The sequence below is a fragment of the Rhopalosiphum maidis genome, chromosome 1 (genome assembly GCF_003676215.2).
Source record: "Rhopalosiphum maidis isolate BTI-1 chromosome 1, ASM367621v3, whole genome shotgun sequence".
Classification (NCBI taxonomy): Eukaryota; Metazoa; Arthropoda; class Insecta; order Hemiptera; family Aphididae; genus Rhopalosiphum; species Rhopalosiphum maidis.
Genome location: NC_040877.1, coordinates 48,238,319 through 48,257,717, shown reverse-complemented (window position 1 = coordinate 48,257,717; position 19,399 = coordinate 48,238,319). Strand labels below are relative to the sequence as shown.

General features: G+C 28.1%; 2 protein-coding genes across 3 annotated transcripts in view; one reads left to right on the top strand and one right to left on the bottom strand.

Annotated features, from left to right (window-relative positions):
- LOC113550519 (C3 and PZP-like alpha-2-macroglobulin domain-containing protein 8) overlaps positions 1-11,572 on the top strand; it is a 139,781-nt gene extending 128,209 nt beyond the window's left edge. The window contains exons 5-25 of one of the 2 annotated variants that reach the window (XM_026952410.1): positions 459-814; positions 1,031-1,186; positions 1,759-1,887; positions 1,995-2,161; positions 2,236-2,353; positions 2,424-2,557; positions 2,624-2,794; positions 4,073-4,301; positions 4,400-4,550; positions 4,688-4,864; positions 4,937-5,143; positions 5,234-5,603; positions 5,671-5,841; positions 5,905-6,115; positions 6,240-6,477; positions 6,559-6,689; positions 6,759-6,971; positions 8,499-8,653; positions 8,726-8,867; positions 8,940-9,150; positions 9,230-11,572. In XM_026952410.1, coding sequence (XP_026808211.1) covers positions 459-814; positions 1,031-1,186; positions 1,759-1,887; positions 1,995-2,161; positions 2,236-2,353; positions 2,424-2,557; positions 2,624-2,794; positions 4,073-4,301; positions 4,400-4,550; positions 4,688-4,864; positions 4,937-5,143; positions 5,234-5,603; positions 5,671-5,841; positions 5,905-6,115; positions 6,240-6,477; positions 6,559-6,689; positions 6,759-6,971; positions 8,499-8,653; positions 8,726-8,867; positions 8,940-9,150; positions 9,230-10,371 — 4,979 coding nt within the window. In that variant the 3' untranslated portion in view covers positions 10,372-11,572. Of the gene's footprint in view, positions 1-458; positions 815-1,030; positions 1,187-1,758; positions 1,888-1,994; positions 2,162-2,235; positions 2,354-2,423; positions 2,558-2,623; positions 2,795-4,072; positions 4,302-4,399; positions 4,551-4,687; positions 4,865-4,936; positions 5,144-5,233; positions 5,604-5,670; positions 5,842-5,904; positions 6,116-6,239; positions 6,487-6,558; positions 6,690-6,758; positions 6,972-8,498; positions 8,654-8,725; positions 8,868-8,939; positions 9,151-9,229 lie in introns of both variants that reach the window. The other variant, XM_026952409.1, reaches the window with a different exon arrangement.
- A 239-nt stretch (positions 11,573-11,811) lies between these two features.
- On the bottom strand, positions 11,812-18,649 carry LOC113550521 (muscle-specific protein 20-like). The gene is made up of 5 exons (XM_026952411.1): positions 18,493-18,649; positions 14,316-14,397; positions 14,110-14,239; positions 12,511-12,631; positions 11,812-12,215 (listed from the first exon to the last, which is right to left on the bottom strand). Exons 1-5 carry the CDS (start codon positions 18,517-18,519, stop codon positions 12,024-12,026), a joined length of 552 nt encoding a protein of 183 aa, XP_026808212.1. The 5' UTR covers positions 18,520-18,649; the 3' UTR covers positions 11,812-12,023.
- Positions 18,650-19,399: the final 750 nt, after the last annotated feature.

The window sequence follows — 19,399 nt, the reverse complement described above, 5'->3', positions numbered from 1 at the left end:
TATTCATTACTGACACTGCAGTCGTGTGATAACATAAAAATCGTTTTATATAACCTTAAATTAACCATAAACACATATTATTTCACTAAAAACATTTAAATATAAACTTAAATAAGAGAATTTAAATTAGTTTCTTTATTTATTTTTATTTCATTTACTTCAAATTCCGTAAAATAATATTAGACGTTTAAATCTTCAAACAAGACGACAATATTTCTAAAAATAATTATTAGCATTTTTTTTAAACTAAAATAAATATTTAATGAATAATTTATTTAACAATAAAAATTATGAATCAATAACAATATATATAGAGAAAAAGTATTCTTTCATTTAGATATTTAGTATAGAAATGTTCAAATGTCTAATACAATTCTAAGTTTGCGTGTTGCGTCATATTTTATTATACGTATCAAGCACGTGTTTTAATTTATTTTATATTAACTTCTTATTTTTAGTTGAATTTTGGCTCTTGCCACTGGACCATTACCTTCGAATCGCTGAAGATGTCACTATGGACGTTTACATCAAAAATCCCAAAGGCACACGTGTCGCACTTTGGGACGATGTCCCTTCGACCCACAACACTCCGTTCAGTTTTATGTTGTCCGAGTTGGCTGTCGTTGGAGAATGGACTGTCGAGGTCACCTCCGAAGGGGTGACATTTAAGACGGCAGTGAACGTGAGTAATGCAAGAGGTTCCACTGATCCTCCAAAACGGGAACAGACGATAACCGAAGAACACTTCGTAGAGTTACGATTTGGACATGAAATGAGACACAAATACAAGCCTGGATTACCATTCCTCGGAAAAGTTAGTATTATCAATATACTTTTCTATTTTGATTGTATACATGATTTCATTTTGAATAAAACTGCTAAAAATAGAAAATAAGCGCATATTATCCCAAAAACATTTAATGAAAATTGATTAAACTCCATAATTTGTATTTTAATTAAAGAGATTGTAGGTCAAATAACACAATTTGCATTTTATTTTTAATTTTACAAGTATTTTATATATTCACAGGTTGAAGCTATGAGTTCAGAAAAGAATCTTCGAGTCCGTGTTAAGGTATTTGACAACTCAACTACAATATATAGTCAAGACGTTGAAATAATTCAAGGTGAAGGAACATTTGTTGTCCCAGCTATGTTATCTGACAATGAAATAATCGTACTTCAAGTAAGCAAATAAAAAAACTGAAGTATTATTAATTATTTATTTTTATGATTTGTTTATTATTTTTAGTTTTTAAACGCTTTAATATTATACATTTTACCATACACAATATTGCTGAATTAATTTACAACTGAAAAAAGTTTTTCTATTTAATACATGTTAATTTAATTACGTTTAGTTCCAAAATAATATATAAAAAAATAAATGTTTTATCTAAAAATATTGATAAGTAAAAAACAAAATATACGAAAACTCATTAATTATTATGATATTATAATTATATTAATTATTGTGTTTGGTTCACAAACTTACTTAAATTTATATACTGTTATTTTAATCAAATTTTTGTTAAATTTTTATATACTACCCATATGTTAATTTATTTTTATCTTGTATCAGTATATTAAATTTTTAATTGTAAACACTAAGTATGAAATATAAACATGTTAAAATATAGATAACCCTGGGCCTCCACATAATTTATCTCAATGAGGTCCAGTGATCTATAAAAAGATTTTTAATAAAAATAAAATAACCTTATATTAAAATAATATATTGCTTTAAATTTAAAACAGGCTGAATTGGTATCCGTTGAAGGTAAAGAAATCGAAGGACATTACGTATTAGCTAAAGAGTTTATACAGAAATGGAACTCAACATCAGATTGTTATTTATTGGTCGAAGGAGTAGAACACACTTTAATGGTAATAAATAATTACTGAATTAATGCGATAATTATAGTTGTTTTAACTTTTATAAATGGCAATATAAACTAATAAAATACTTTTCGGTTACACCATATGATGGTTAGGCTAATGAAGAAGCAGAAGTGGTTGTGCTATCATCGTGCCCATGCAACCGATACGTTAACTATGTCGTGACCACTGAAGGGCACGTAGCTATTTGGCAAAAATATAAGCCAGTGGTCCATATGACAAAAATTATGGACCAAGTGGATATTTGTCGATTCAATTTAACGTATGTCGCTTTTTGTCCCGTAAAAATAAAATCAATCTAACACATACTCATTTATTTGATTTGTTGTAATATAGATTCAACGTAGACCCCGTGATGGCACCCACTAGTCATTTATTAGTTTACTATACCACCGAAAAAGGAGAAACAATAAACGATGTAATTAGTTTCAACGTCAAACAAACTGATCCAAAGGTAAAATTTTATTTAATGTAAAATATAAAATTATAAACAATTATAATCTAAAGAGGCTGGTTTAAATTAGGTGAAAATTAGCTTGAAGGATAATAAAAATAATTGGTACCCGGAAGAATTGATGGAACTAAATTTAATGGCCGAAGAAAACTCATTGGTATGCTTAATTGGAGGTAGAGGGACGGAAAACATATCTCCATTAAGGTCAGTCTTACAATCATAGATCACTGTTAAAATGTATTCTTATTTACGTAAAATCCTGTATAATAGGAATATGGACGATGACACTGACCTTCTTGAATCCGGATTGTTATTCCTTGAAAAACGATTGGATGGAAAAGTGACGACTTCCAGACAAAGTGATCTATATCCAAGACATCATAGCTTTTTGGATACATTTTCGATGGATCAACTGTGGACATGGAAATGCGTAAACTTTACGTGAGTGATTATTATAAAAAAAATTTTGAATACAAAATATATTTAACTGAGTGTAATATATGTTTGGGATTTTATCACTAAAAAATACTGAAATATTCACAATAATATGAACTAAAAAAATTTAAAATAATAATACACAAAAAATAGCATGAAAATTAAATTATTATTTTTACTATTCAATTTACTTACCTTATAAAAATATAAAATTAACCTATATATAATTAATAATCAATAAGTAAATTATTAAAAAAAAAAAATAAATAATTCAACTTGAACGAAATTATTGATTGAATGTACTAATATGAAATATGGGTATTATGTTTATCAGTTCACAAAATTAATGGTTCTACTATTTTCATTCAAACTACGAGATTTATTGAAAAATCAAAATAAATCAAATTTAAAACATATTAGTAGTACCAAAATAATGAAATAATGCAGAACATCAAAAATGCTTAAAATCATATGTGACATAAAATTTTATACTTGGAATTCTTCATATATAAATTTATAGCGTACTTTATGATTTTTATTTTGTATTCTTTAATAATTAGAAAATTATATAGAATTTTAGTTTAAATAATGACTATTTAAAAAAAAGTAATATCAACATTATTAAAAAATGATTTGATATACAAAAACTGGATTTAGTATCTATATACAGTATACACTATACACACTATCTCTACTCAAGTATTATGAAAAATGTTCTTTTATTAATTTTAAATGCATAAAAAGTAACAAAAAAAAATAATGTTCCAACATCCTAAGAGTAAAATATAAATTGTTGTTTGTAAAGTGTTTAAAACCACTGCAGTCAGTATTAGGATAAGATGCTAGGAAAACTTTCATTAGAGACATTTTTAAGTTTAAAATGCTTTCGAGAATAACCAGATGGCCGCGATTAATGTTGCCGTACACAACTGCCACTCAAGTGAACTTAGAAAGATTGAATAAAATATTTAGTACAATCTTATCAACAGGGTAGTAGTAAAAAAATATTATTATTATTAATAGTATGATAAATATATTATACATATATTTATTATTATATGATTAATATTATAAAAATGTATTTTTCCAACTCTGTTTACGAAGAATACACCATTATAAATTATTCATAATATTTATTATGGTGAATTGACACTAATAAATCATAAAAAAAATATATATTATATATATTGAGTATCTGTAAAATTTTATTTTGAGTGACAATATATTTTTTTACAGAACAATTTTTAATATTTAATAGTTTAATATTTTACTTTAACGTAACAGGAGCAATGTTATGAAAAAGGGTATGAAAATTCATGCACCGTACACAGCTGGCCATTGGAAATTGCGCATGTTGGCTGTTGGTAGTACCGGACTTAAAATAACAGACACATTAGACATCAAAGTCACTAGCACTTTGGAAGTCGATGTTCGTACGCCAGTTGAGTTAAATGTCGGCGAAACCGTCCAAACAGATATTTACGTTGCTAATAATGTCAATTCTTGCATGGACGTAAGATACATACCTATATATACATTTAATATGAATATTTTGAACATAACCACATTTTGGTAACCATTTATAGTAATAATAAAAACGTTTTAATGTAGGTGAATGCACTCTTGTCATTGAGTGAAGGAGCTGTATTTAGTAGTTCCAATCAGCCGTTTGTTGCAGAAAAAATGAGATTAGGGGCTTACGGTGCCACATCGTTAATCGTTAGAATTACAGCATTGAAAGAAGGATTAAAAAATCTTACCGGTAATTAAACCAAACGTTTCCATCGAAAAAATGTAATTTATTTCATTCAATTGTATATACAATATTAATATTATACAGTAAAAATTCGCCTTATGATAGGTAAAAAATTATAAATATTTAAAACCATAATTTTACAGTGGATATTTCGGGTTATGTGAGCGAAAAGTGTCATATAATAAATGATAATAAAAAACCAGAAGTACCTGAATTGAGCAATTCAACTGCCAGTATCGTCGTTAAGTCCGTACCCATCTACGTACATCCAGAAGGCATTCAACATCAAACCACCGACAACGCTTATTTTTGTGCCAACGGTAACAACTATAATTTTGTTTTTAAATATTTTATTATAACGGCCCTTTGCTAATTTTTTAATCGATCTATAGAGCAACTCATTGTGTCAACGACGTCGGATTTCCGATACCAACACATAAATGCACCTAAAAACCGAGACGGTATTGTATTCGAAATACAAGCGAAAAAAAGTGCTCATATTTTGTTAAGTCAAGAACGCAAACCGACAACATTAATGTACCAGATTGTACTAGGTGACTTGGACAACACGATTTCGTGGATAGGTCGCGGAAAACATGGTGAATACAATTTTTCGAAAATTTAATTGATCAATCATTAAATGACCGCAATAACTCATATCAATAAATGGTTGTTCTTTTAAATTTTAGGAAATGGTGTACATTTAACAAGTCGAAACACGCCCGGAATTTTGTCTGAAGAAGAGCCACGTACGTTTTGGATCAGCTGGGAGAAAGGAGTGTTAGCATTTGGTTACGGTCAGGAAATCCATCAGTATCCATTGCTGAAATGGAATATGGACAAAAAAATAAAAATAAACCATATCGGTTTCGCCACTATTCTTGGTACTACAGGGCAGTTTAGAGTGTGGAATTACAACGACGAAGCTGGCTTCTCACAAGTACTGCATTTAGAAACACCCAATACGATGATATCGGGGTCCGAATCTGGCTCGTTAGTCGTAACCGGGGGTCTTAATTTTCCATTTTTCGTTCAGAATGAGCCTAAATTTTCGACAAGGTATAAAAAAAACGCAAAATATATTTCTGAACACCACATTTATATTGAACCTATATTATTCGTTTAGTTTGGTATCGTTCCTTTCAACTTTCACCCCTCTACTCATGTCAGAGCACAACAATAACGGCACTGAAGAAAAGTCATTGGTAGATTTATTATCGAAAAGTATACCAGTACTTCTTTCGTACCAGAATACAGATGGCTCGTTCGGAGATCACCCAAATGTACCATGTTACTGGTAAATTATAAAATTAATCATTAAACTTGATATAAACTATATTATATTCTTATAAATCTTTAGGTGTGATATTCGGGTACTCGAAATATTATGGAGAAGTCAGTCTCACGTTGGTGTAGATTCAGATCTAATCAAAGGTCTAAAAACGTGGATCCAAAAACAGGTTTTCGAAGATTTTTCAACTGTTGTTGGTCAAACTGACATTGAAATAAACCAAATAATATGCGCCGCTGATACTTTGGCCACTCTAATGGAATTGGGAATAGAATCTGAAGTATGTGTAAAACCAGAAATTAATATGATATCTAAAAAAAACTATCTTAAATTTATTAATATTAATACATAAAAATATCAAATAACTATATATATATATTTTTTTTTAAACTTAATTTTAACAGATTGATTCGAAAATTGCAAATCACACCAAATCATATCTTGAACAACATTTAGATAATATTGTCAAACCATATCCACTGGCTATAACAACTTATGCCCTAATGATTTCAAATAGCTATTTTACCAAAAAAGCACTAACAAAATTACAATCTCTATCAACAAATCAAGAGAGCGAATTTGGATGGCCTAAAGTGCATCCTACGTCCGATTGGTACGATGACGTAGTCCCGCAAAAAAAAGGTGAAAACAGTGAGTGATTATATAATAGATTTGAGTCTTTGACTACAAAAAACTTATTAAAATTTGTATACTATATTACAGTTTCGATTGACGAATTCAAAGCTTCATTGTATTGTTTAATGATCTATTCGGCAAAACGAGAATTGAAATCATCCGAACCTATAGTCCGTTATTTATACTACAGAACTAAAATCTTGGATATATATCCAGAGGTATGTACTTATCACAGTGTGGAATTTAAAAACATATCACGTGGTTAATTATTATTTTTTCCATTATAGTTAGCGTATCTAGCTGTAAAAGCATTTGCTATGTATGATAAAATTGGATCGGATCCTCACCGGAAATTAACAATTTCCCTGGCTACTTCCGGCATGGAATTGACCGATACGTTAGAACTTGACCCGAGTACAAAATCACAATACTTACATCTACCTTCTTTACCGACAAAAGTTTTCGTCTATGCCACTGGAGCTGGATGCTCAACAATACAAGTACGTACTTTTTACTTTCAATATCTTAATACAATAAAATAAATATAATATTTATATTTAAATTTTAGTTTTAAATAACATTAAAACTAAATTTCCGTAAACCAAAAAATGTTGTCTTTACTTTTCTTAAAATAAATGTACTCACTACTTAATCTTTTTTGCATCTAAAAACCAATAGATTTAATATTTTTATAAACTAAATTTAAACATTTTTATATTAATAAAAAATAACTCTTATAATATTATTATGTCAATGGCCTATAATACAGTTTACAGTTTATTAATTATTCATTTTTTTCTTATATGAATTTATTAATAGTTTTAATTATTTTTAAATGTTTGGTAAGCCTAATTTATAAATTATTATCCCAGTATTTTACAATGAATAATTAATAATCTATTATTATGATTAAAATATACATACAGTAGAAGCCGCTTATTATGATATTGATACGTTTCATTATTGAAGTAAAATGTCTAGGAACATACCGGCCGTATATTAAAACATTTAAAATCAATCGGATTATTGAAACAACATATCGGGTATTTAAAACAATAAGGGCCAAAGTATTACTATATTACTACCATAGTATAATTATTTTATCTTTACTGTCGTTACAAATCGATACTGAATTCCATTTGCCCAATTAATTTTATTTATTTTTACTGTTCTTTATCATTTAGTACAGTGTCTAATATGCTATTCACTGTTTTGTTTTTCTAAAAACATAAAAATTTCTAAATTCCAAGATTTAAGTTCGTGATAAGAAATTGCGACTTGTTTAAGTCATACGATTTTCTTTTAAAAATTAGTTTATGTGATACTACAGCTTGATTAAATGTTTTTCATACAAATTAAAGTGGTACCTAATTGAAAAAGAAAATTTGTAGATATGACGGATGGAATAGGCTTAAACACGTTCACGACCGCATGCCAAATTGGGTATCCTTATAAAAAACCGGAACAATTACGTATTTTTTTATAGAAGTAGATTAATTTCACTATTTAATTAACAAATTTGATCATGTACAACTTAAAAAAACATATATCAATAGATACATATTGTACAAAAGATAATAATATGTTTTATATTATAAAATAATTCATTGTTTTCATAACAGATATAATTTTTGAATTACACATTTTTTTTTTTATAATAAATAAAACCAATCGCATATTAGAAACAATCGGTTAATGGTCCAAAAGTGATCCTTATAAACAGCTTCTACTGTAATTTATTAAATCTAGACGGAACTATAAAATATATTATATGAGTATAACCAATATATAATCTTTATAGTGTTTTTGTTACCCAATAATTATAATTATAACATTATACGTAAAAACTATATTCACAGATATAGATAATTATACAATTTTGGTTTAAAATAATAATTTAAAATTTAAGTTATTTTTAAATGTTTGTAATCAAATTTTAAAAAAGAAGATTTTATTTTTATATTTATTTTGCCTTTAATTAAAGACAAGAAATAGATATTATTTAATGAATATTTATTTATTTTTAGGGAAGAGTTTTGTATTCTACTTATACTACTGCAGAAAACGATAAAAAATTATTTGATCTGTGGTCAGGAGTTACTGACGTTATTCAACCAAGTAAAGGTTTTACAGATGAAATATACGGTCATGCAATAACATTAAGACTGAAAACATGTTTTAGGTACCTATACACAATTATTCGAAAAAAATGACTTAATATTGTTTTATTTATCTTTTATTATCTATTTTTTAGAATGAACAACGAGTCGGAAGATGCTATAAGACTAGAAGTAAAACTCTTCTCGGGGTACTACTTTGACAAGATTTCATCTGCTAGCGTATCAGATGTTCATCACGACTCGCATTCGAATCATATTTGGTTTGTCTTTGCTAAGGTACACTTTCTAACATAATTTTTGACTAATTGTGTATTGATCGAAACTGATTTCACATCATTTTAATTGCAGGTAAAAAGTAGTTGTGTCGTTTGCGTATCTTATACGGCCAAGAGTATTCAAAAAGTGACCGGTTTACGACAGGCGGTAGCAAAAGTGTACGCCGTATCCAGGCCGGACCAGAGCTCTTATAAATTATTCCACGTAGACGAAGAACAGAACCCGTTGGCCGAAGGTTTGACGGATATGCAAATTGCAGACTGGATAACTAACGATTCCAACGGTACACGTTCATATGACCAACAACGATATAATACAACACCCTTATATTAAATATTTTTTTTTATCGATTTTTCGTTTAGACTTTCCCGTTGATAACAACAACCCATGTAAGTGCAACAACCACTGTGAACCGCCTACAACGGAGAAAACAGTCGTTATACCGACTACGTTGAGTACCCCTTATCAGAAACCGTCAACTTATGCCGTCACCACTTCTATTACCGGAGACGTAACAACGGATGGAACACCTGCGGCGACTCGATCAACAGAAGCGGAGGAAGTGCTGTCGAAACCAAGGATTGCGACGATCCCAACGAAAATCAAACGAACGCCTGTGAAATCGACGGGAAATGTGGTACGCAACATGAAAAAACCCAACAAGAAAAACGAAAAAGATAAGGATTCCACTTCCAAGCACAGGACGAGTGACAGCGGACCCGACTCGGTTGATCGCGACTCTGTGCCATTAAAAGATACTGTCAATACCGATGCCGGGACAATGGCCAAAATGGCCCAAATGAATACAATGAGAAACGGCAAGCCGTCGGTCATCGGTGGCTCAACAACAAAACCAACGACAACAAAAGTCACGACGGCACGCGGATCAAATGCGACGACCGAACGTACGACCGCACGAACCACCACTTATTCCGCGTCAGCAATAACTACTCTAACTTCGACAAAGTCTGCATCAATCACCCCAATGACTCCAACCTCAGCGACAATAGCATCTAAAACATCAACAACCAGCAGCCCGACTACAACAGCCACTTCGAAACCGTCCAAGACCACAACTACTCCCATCACTACCTCCACTACCGCCGCCACCACAACCACTATCGTAACACCCACAACTGTCAAACTCGTGCAAGCGACTTCTTCTACAACTTCCAAATCGTCGACATCGCCCGCCACTTTCACTTCACCGGTAACAACTGCCAAGTCGCTGACAACTGCACCGGTGACAACGGCCAAGTCGCTGACAACTACACCGGTGACAACGGCCAAGTCACTAACAACTTCAACGGCGACAACGGTAAAACCTACTGTGACTACAGCCACACCCCCGCCGGGGACCACGACCTCTGCGGCTAAAATTCAAACGACACCTGTGCCGGCCAAACCACTGGCCCCTTCTACCACACCGGTCGCCGATCTCATACTGGAAGCAAATCGAAACAAAAAGATCACCAATGACCAGAAGAAGGACGGTTCTGACTAATCGTATAACTGATTTTGGTTGCTGCTCGAAACTAAAATATTAATTGCTCCAAAACGTATTTTATTATTATTATTATTACCCACTATCTACAGATTAAAAGTACAGCAATAATCATCTGCGATGTACATAATTTGGGGCGCATTACCGCTTTAGATATGGGATCTTATCAAATATTTATTTACTTAGTTACAAGCAGAGTTGGTTTTTTTTTTTAGATATACAAGGGCATGATAACACAACATTATATCTACGTATATTGTACAAACTGTACTATAAACCATATCGTCGTCCAAATTGATATGGTTATACTTAGGACATTTTTAAGTGTTATTGAAACATGATAATAATACACATAATAAGGTATCGAAATAAAAAAACTTACTAATAATACATCTTCAAGTAGACATACAGTTTTTGACATTGAGTGACAATCAATAGATTTGAGTTTCAGATGTTACCTTAGTATTATATAAACATTCATGCCGTTCTGTTTTTATTTTCACAACAAAAGTATTATTACATTTCATAAAATGCTCAAAATAATATATGATATATTTAATATATATTATATTATAGATATAATATGCCAATTTTTAGAAACACATTTTGGTGCTTTTTGGCTAGTCAATTTGTTTTTCTGTTCAAAATATGTCCATTTTGATTAGAATTTATAAAAACCTAAACGGAGATCAAAATAAATAAAAATAGTTAAAGTAGAATAAATGAATAAAAGTAACGTAAAATTATTTTGCTTTTATAAATTTCATAATTTGTTACTTTAGATTTGTCTACTAATATTGTAAAATAATAATAGAATTTTTCATATTTCAATGATATTGCACCCAAAGTAATTATCACACAAACATTTCTAATGTAATATAATATACAACGTTATTAAATAAATTTTATTAATGCACGCGTATATTCTAGTACACATGACGTATCCGGCAACAATAATATTATTTTTAGGAATTATTATTTCCAAATTTTATTGTTGAAACTTAATTTAAGTGTATAATTATTTTTAATGTATGCATGTGTTGTATGTAGTCGGCCCGTAGTTAACCAGTACGATTTCAGTAAAGACATTTAAATCATAATATTATAATGTAAATTTGGATAACTAAAATAATATACAAAACCTTTTAACGTATTATAATATAGTAATAATATTATTATATTTGTCACAACGAAAACACTTATATTATTTTCCGTGTCAACATTACAATTTATTTTTTTAATCTAAACAGTTTTAGATATTTAAACTATGTAATATGTATATTGTTTTCCATTAAAAATTGTATTCTTTTACCTCAACACATAATGAATATATGTAGTGTGCTGTCGTTGGCTGTTACGACTTTTGTACTTATATTGTTGCAATAAAGTTGTAGTGATGCTCAGATTCTATAAGAGCATTGAGTATGTTGTATTACATAATAATAATTATTTTTCATTTATATTATTTATTAAATTATAAATACAATTTGTCCATCTTCTCTCTTGACAACATCGATAGCGAAACAAATGGTATAATATTATCGTTGTACACGTGACCCACAGCAATATTAACAAAAACGCATACAAATAATAATGTTAGATCAATATTAAATAATTAAAACGTATAGCAATTGCAAGTGTGGCGTGTACGCTCATTTTCCGAGCAAGATCTTTCTTGTAGCCCCGAAGTTCTGGCCAGCTTGCGTGGCACCCTTGTTTTGGCCGGCTTGCAATCCGATGACGCCCTCTCCAGCCCGCAATTGCATTTCAGTCCATTCGCGCTTGTTCTCCTCTGACGGCCTTGGTCCCAAGAATGGGCCTCTCCACTCTGGGTGTTTGTACGCCTGTAACCATCGATCGGTATAAATGCCATTCCCGGTCACCGTGCATCCCCCATATCCCTTCAAGTGCCTCAACATTATTAGAAAAAGACGCCAACACATATACTCGTACAAGTTATAGAACTTAAAGTGTATGCCATATTTTTCTAAAAATGTAGTTATATATCTTTGTGGTGAAACTTCTTTCAATATTTCGCCATAAATTGACAGAGATGGACTAAGATGAATTATATCTTTTTCTAACAATGTTGCCCCCGGCCATATTTATCTATTTTTGAATATATCTATAGTTTCTTACCGTCCTGCCGATGGCAAATATCGTCATGGTCACTCTGTATATATTCTTTTGTTCAAACAAGTCAACTGATTGGAATAGATCGACGTCTGGGACACCGTATTTAATGCAAGCCTTTTGAAACCTACAAAATACGTACGATAAATTTAATAAATATTAACGCTCATCATCGTACAATATAAATATATACATGTTTATTATATTTAAGAATATACAAAGCGTATTACAATGATCTAACACATTCAAATGTTATTTTAATGCAACATTTTCATTTCTCCGTGATACACTGTATATATGTAATATTATGTGTATAATATAAATTATACATTATATTGTTTAAAAACATCTAATATTTATGATATAAGACAAATTTGTGGATACTTAAGTCATAGCCATTACGTTTACAGAATTTGTTGATATACCATATAGTTAATCAATCGATTTGAATAATGACCGAATAATAATTAAGTGTTAATATTTTAAATTCGTATTCAATATTTAAAAAAAAATTAATAATAACAAGGCTGACTTCCACATTTAATGATTAAATAAACCTACTGTTGATATCTGTTCATAACCTAACCCTACTCCGTATACCTACTTAAAATAAAAATTATGTTTTAATCTTGAAATTATTATAAAATAAAAATACATTATTACTAAAATATTATATTTCTATTTTTAGATGTACATTTTAGAATAAGAATACTAAAAACACATAGTGCATAAACACAAAATCCTTAGTCTGACAATCTAACCTCAATATATATTAATATATAACTATTGATAAAAGATCAATAACCTACATAACTTATTCATTATTTGATGATTTTTAGCTGTCCTTAACGATTTTTAATGCTATTTGTCAAATTCTCAATGTACCTAATATTTTAGTCTTTACGATTTTTTTTCATAATCCATCTCCCACCGTTTTATAATTACTCTGCTAAAGTAGGTAACTAAAAAATGGTATCGATATAAATAAATATTAATCACTATAATAGTTTTGTATGAAAAATCACATATTTCATCTTAATAAATACACAACTATAACTATACCGTAACTATGTCAAACATATAAAAAAATATGCCATCAATTTTTATCGCAAGATAAATAAAAAATTAAATCATATGACTATAACGTATTAAATAAACTACGGAAACGTCGGAGAGAATAATAATAAATTAAATTGGAGATTCATAGACTTAGGTATATTAAAAATAGAGTTTTACAAATGTTTGAACACTTGTACGCTTGTAACAAAAGATCAAACAGATAATACTATGATTTTCGTGTACCTATATTATGTTACATAATACATGATGCCATTTTAAAAATTCTCGTCGAATATTTATACAAGGAAATACCTATTTTGAATTTGTGTTTTAATTAAAACGCATTTTCAATAATAACATAAAATAGTAAAACAATAAATTAATCATTTTTAATATACCAATGTGTACGTCGGTAGAAGTACTAAATAATTTTAAATAATCTATGGAACATTCTCGTTGATCCGATTACGTACAAGGAAATATTATTTATTTTGTGACCAATAGAAAATCATTGAGTACACGATATTGTAATATTATTATACGTACTGGCTAATGTTGTCCATCATTTTATAATCGCCACCTGAAGTGTTAATTTTGGGTATAATACCCGGTGCCAATTTGTTCATCAACTTGCATAATAAAACTCCGTCCCTAAGTGCTAGCTCAAATGGCAAACCTATAAAAATGATCAAACACGAACAGGTTATGTTTATCGTGATCAATTGTTGCAGTATAATATAATATATATTTACCCGGTGCAAACTTTTCACCAGTCACGGCTTCAATCCATTGTTGTGCTTCTACTTCTTGATCCAGGTCTCTTTTACCGGCAACCTAAAATCAAATAGCCATATTAATCAATACGATTTCAATAAATCTTTTTTTTTATTCTTCAAGAAGATAATAGGCCCCTCTGAACATGTTCATACTCAATTATGAGTAGGCATATATACGCATTCCTATTACTATTTCATTAACTATTTTTTAAGTTTGGGTAAGTATTCATATTTTTACTGTGGTATGTAAAAATATATTGAATATTATAATAATATTAAACTGCTGTTTTTATTTTTTTTTTTTTTTTTTTTTTTTTAGAAAGGATTAAAATACTAATTTTCCATTTCGATAAAAAACAAGCAGGTTTAGTAGAGGTTAGTATATTTACTACCATATAGGGATCTAATATTCTTATACGTAAATGGTACAGAGAAATAAAATATCATACCAAGGTTAGATTTGCCGACCTTATAGTAGCTGTTACCATGTAAAATCAACGTCAATACAGATAAAAACATAAAATAATACCTAACCAATGCTAGTTGCATTATATGTTTTAAGATTAAAGTAAATATAATTATATTATAATTTATTCAAAATAATGTAGTTCTTATCTTATTATAAAACTAAATAAACATACTAATAAATTAAAAGTATTTCTAATGTGAACTTAAAAACAAAATAAAAACTTAAAGAAATCTTCTATAATTCTAAATCTTATATATGTTAAATTTGTTCAAAATGGTTTTAAAAATTACTACGTCATGAATATTAAATAAGTCTATAAAATATAAACTAAATAATTTGTGAATTACTGCAAAATATCAAAAATATATTTTTTTAAGTTATACCTATAAATTCCATTTGCAACTTTCTGGATCATTTTTAATTTTTATCATTATTATTTTTAAAGTTTTACTGTTGATTTGTTGTCAATTAAACTTAATTATAAACAATATATTATTTGTTACATTTTTAAAAGAAGTATATTACAATAAATACAATTGTATTTAAAAATTTTAATTAACGCGAGTACTTTTTATAATACTAATCTATAGAAATTAAAAATGTCGAAGCACTCCTTAATATGTCTCGTCTCAAAGGATCAAACTAGGATGTTAAGGAAAATACAAATGTAAACATATGATAAACATATTTTACTAAATAATTCTCACTTAAAAAAAAATAAACATTAATAATTTCACTGATACAATATTATATTCAAATTCTAATTAACAGTATTAACACAGTTGATGGTTCATTGAAAAAGTCGAAAAGAATTTGTTGAATAAAAAATCAGTTATAAATCATATTTATTTCATTTGAGAAATCAGTTTTTATCATACGTAATATTAATATAAATATATACCTAATAACAAAATAATAGTAAAGCAACATAGGTCCACGCCTAGGGCGGAATTTTTCAGAGGCGGCATTTATTTTTTGTATTATAGATTTGATGTAGTATTTATATATAAGGGGTGGCAAAACTCAAGTTTGCCTAGGTGTGTTTAAATATTTGAACCAAGCCTGAACAAGGAATGTATATCAAAGTGACGAATTTGTATATAATTGTGTACAAGTATTTATGGTTAAAAAAATTATTTAAAATCAATTACATTTCTGCAAAAATATTTTTAAAAAAATCGTACATATAGTTTCATAAAAAAAGTTCTTCCAAAAGCATTTGACTGAAATAAAACTGATGATGACACAACATATTTTATATTACCTACCTATGTAGGGTAAGTAGGCACCTAACACAAAAATAGTATAAAATGGTTTGATGATCGTTTTAAGTTACATCTTATGGGTATATGAATAAGATTGGTACATTGTGAATTATACGTCATTTCTTATTAAACATCTTTTTTATTGTCATTATTCTTTTTATAGTAAACAGTCACACATAATCAAAAACTTTTAAATCATATTTTTAATGGTTATCAAAAATTGACTGAGATCCAAGTTCTATTTGGGAAACGTTTAATAAAACCCGAACCCCCTTTTCTTTGTAGAGGGCCTTCAACGAGACACGTAATATATACGTTACATACGTATTTGATTCTTTGCCAACCAAAGGTTTATTTATTTCATATAAATAAAATCCAATAATATCGAAATAAAAATGCATTGAATACATTCAATTGGCACACATACATACTTGCATCTTTATATATATCAGGTAGTCACATAAATCAATGTTTGGACTGTATTGCATTACCTCAGGTTACACCGCGTAATACGTTTATTTGAATTAAAACATTATTTTTATCCAACAAGTGTAATAAAAATTAAGAGACTAACTATATTATATTTCTCCCATGCCATACATAATATTATTTAAATCATGGTTGTTCGTAAACACCTAAACACTGTTAGTAACATACAACTTGAGATAACAACAAAAAAAACCCTAAAATTATCCTTAAGTCGATTTAACAAAACCTTGAACTGAATTAAATTAAGGAAAGCTTGATTTTTATATTTAGATCGTTAATGGCCAGTCTACATCAGAAAAACTGACTACTACTCTTTCCCCTCTACCTACTAATGACTATTCTGATGATGTTATGGTGTTTCTAAAAGACTGATGTGTGTGATAAAGTAGTCTAGTGATCGTGACCTTGAATTTAAAAAAAAAACTTTATACGTATATATATATATATAAATTTGTCAAAATGAAAATATGAAATAAAGATTAATTACCTACATCTTAATAAAAGTTATGTATTCAATAAAGTTAAGTTGAATTATTTATGATTTAAATATTATTATAATTAATCAAGGATTTATATATTTTATAATGAATTAGTATTAGCATTACTTATACATCATTTATTATTGATATGTATATATATATATATATATATATATATATATTACTTTTATCATCATAATACTATAAAGGTAATCAATAGCATTATTTTATAACTTTACAATCAGTATTATTTAAACAACTAAAACAATTTTATAAAAACTGAATGATTATTTTCGTACGTAAATAAAATTTGTCTTTGTAATATTATATTAACTATTTGTATATATATAACTTTTTTTTAAACAACAATTTTTAATAACCATCAATTGATCAAATTAGCAATATAATGAATAAATTATTAACTTAACTAATAATAGTAGGCGTTAAGTTTATATTAAAATTAATCATAAATTAAACGACCTTGCTATTATTATAGCCATTGGTTAACATCATATAACATATTATATTCCACCATTTGTAATATATCTTACAATAAAGAAATACAGCCCTATATTTTACATCTTGAAATTAATGTATTCTGCAGTAATGCATAATCCTATACAAATTCGGGTTTACATTTTTTGTTATATATCAAGTAGGTATAGAAAATAAATTAGTTTAAAACATTTTAGAGATGTGTTTTTGATGTGAATACATATTATATAATATAATAATATTAATTTTATGATAAGTTATGTACTTCCGAATTATTATACTGATCCTAAAATAATACATAATATTAATTCCATGAAATACATATTGCACAAATATAAGTGTAATATATTTTAATGTACTACGTGATAACACTATTCTAATAAGCGTTATTTCATGAATTATTTAAAAATCATATTAATATAATATATAACTAATAAATAGGTAGGTAATTGATAATAAAAGAATATTAAGATTTTAAAAATAAAATAGTTTTAAAAGTTCAATATTATACATATATTATATGTGAGTATTATGATTATAACGTTCTATGAATATAGTAATACGTGCTTAAACCTAACAAAACCTAAATAAAAAAAAAAAACTAATTTAATAATAAAAACAGACTTTTAAACGAAAGTTTACTGAAATTCTATAAAAATTAACAATAATCATATATTGTTTGAAAATCTTTAAAACCAAAATAAACTTATAAGTTAAATACTTATAATAATTAAGACTACTATTGTATTCCTATATAATTTTTAAATTGAACCCTTATTAACTACTTAATAGTAAATTAAATGTGTCGTTAAAATGTATAAATCCGTTGTGTAATAATATAACATCCTTTTTATCATACCAAATTATTAACTAACTTTAAGTCTCTAAGAACGTTAATTTTATATAAAAATATAAATGTTTTCAATTATCATAAAATAATTAATAATTAATTTTACCTGCCACAAAGGACGTCCACTTGGCATTGTATTTATTTGAATTTATAAAAACGAAGGAAAAAAATTTTATTTGAAATTGCTACAACGAATCGTGTATTCGTGTCTCTCTGATAGCTGAACTGTTTGTGTGCGGAATAGGCGATTACACTGTCATGCCAATGAAGCTTTTCTGAGTTTTAAGAAGGGCGCGTTCACGCTAAAATCCTTGTCCCACGCACACACATACACCTTACAACCAAACTAATAATAACAATAACAATAATAATAGAATGACTAAAAAATTAAATGGTATATGAATAAAATAAACAAGCATTAATAAAATATTATATAAATATACTTTCAAACAATTTAGGGCTTGGATCCAATTATTTAATAAGTTATAGGTACTCTCGGTTTAGCAATTTCGACCAGTAAAAAATCTGTGGATTAAATCTACAATAATTCAAACAATAAAAAAAATTATAAACATTTTTAAAAGTGTTATATAACATGATAGATATACTAGACGATATTATGCAAACATTTTATCGCTTACACAACTTTTTCCACAAAGATATTCAATTATATCTAACAGTGTATTATTACGTAACAGAACCAATAATTGAATTAAAAAATCACCCAATTGGAAAAACACAATTTCATTAATATTCTTAATAATATTATAACGGTATAATATTGTATTGTAGGTTCTTACCCACTTATTATTAGAATAATGCCAACTTAAGATTATTGAAAAACCAATTTATTTTCTTCTTTAATAAATCATCAAATCTATAATTACTTATATATATATAATGTATATTTATATCATGTCTACGCACTAATTGTATAGTCAAAAGTTCCCTTAAATATCTAAAGCTAAGCAAGTTAACTTATATTTTCAACTTGCTGATGATCATAGAAAAAG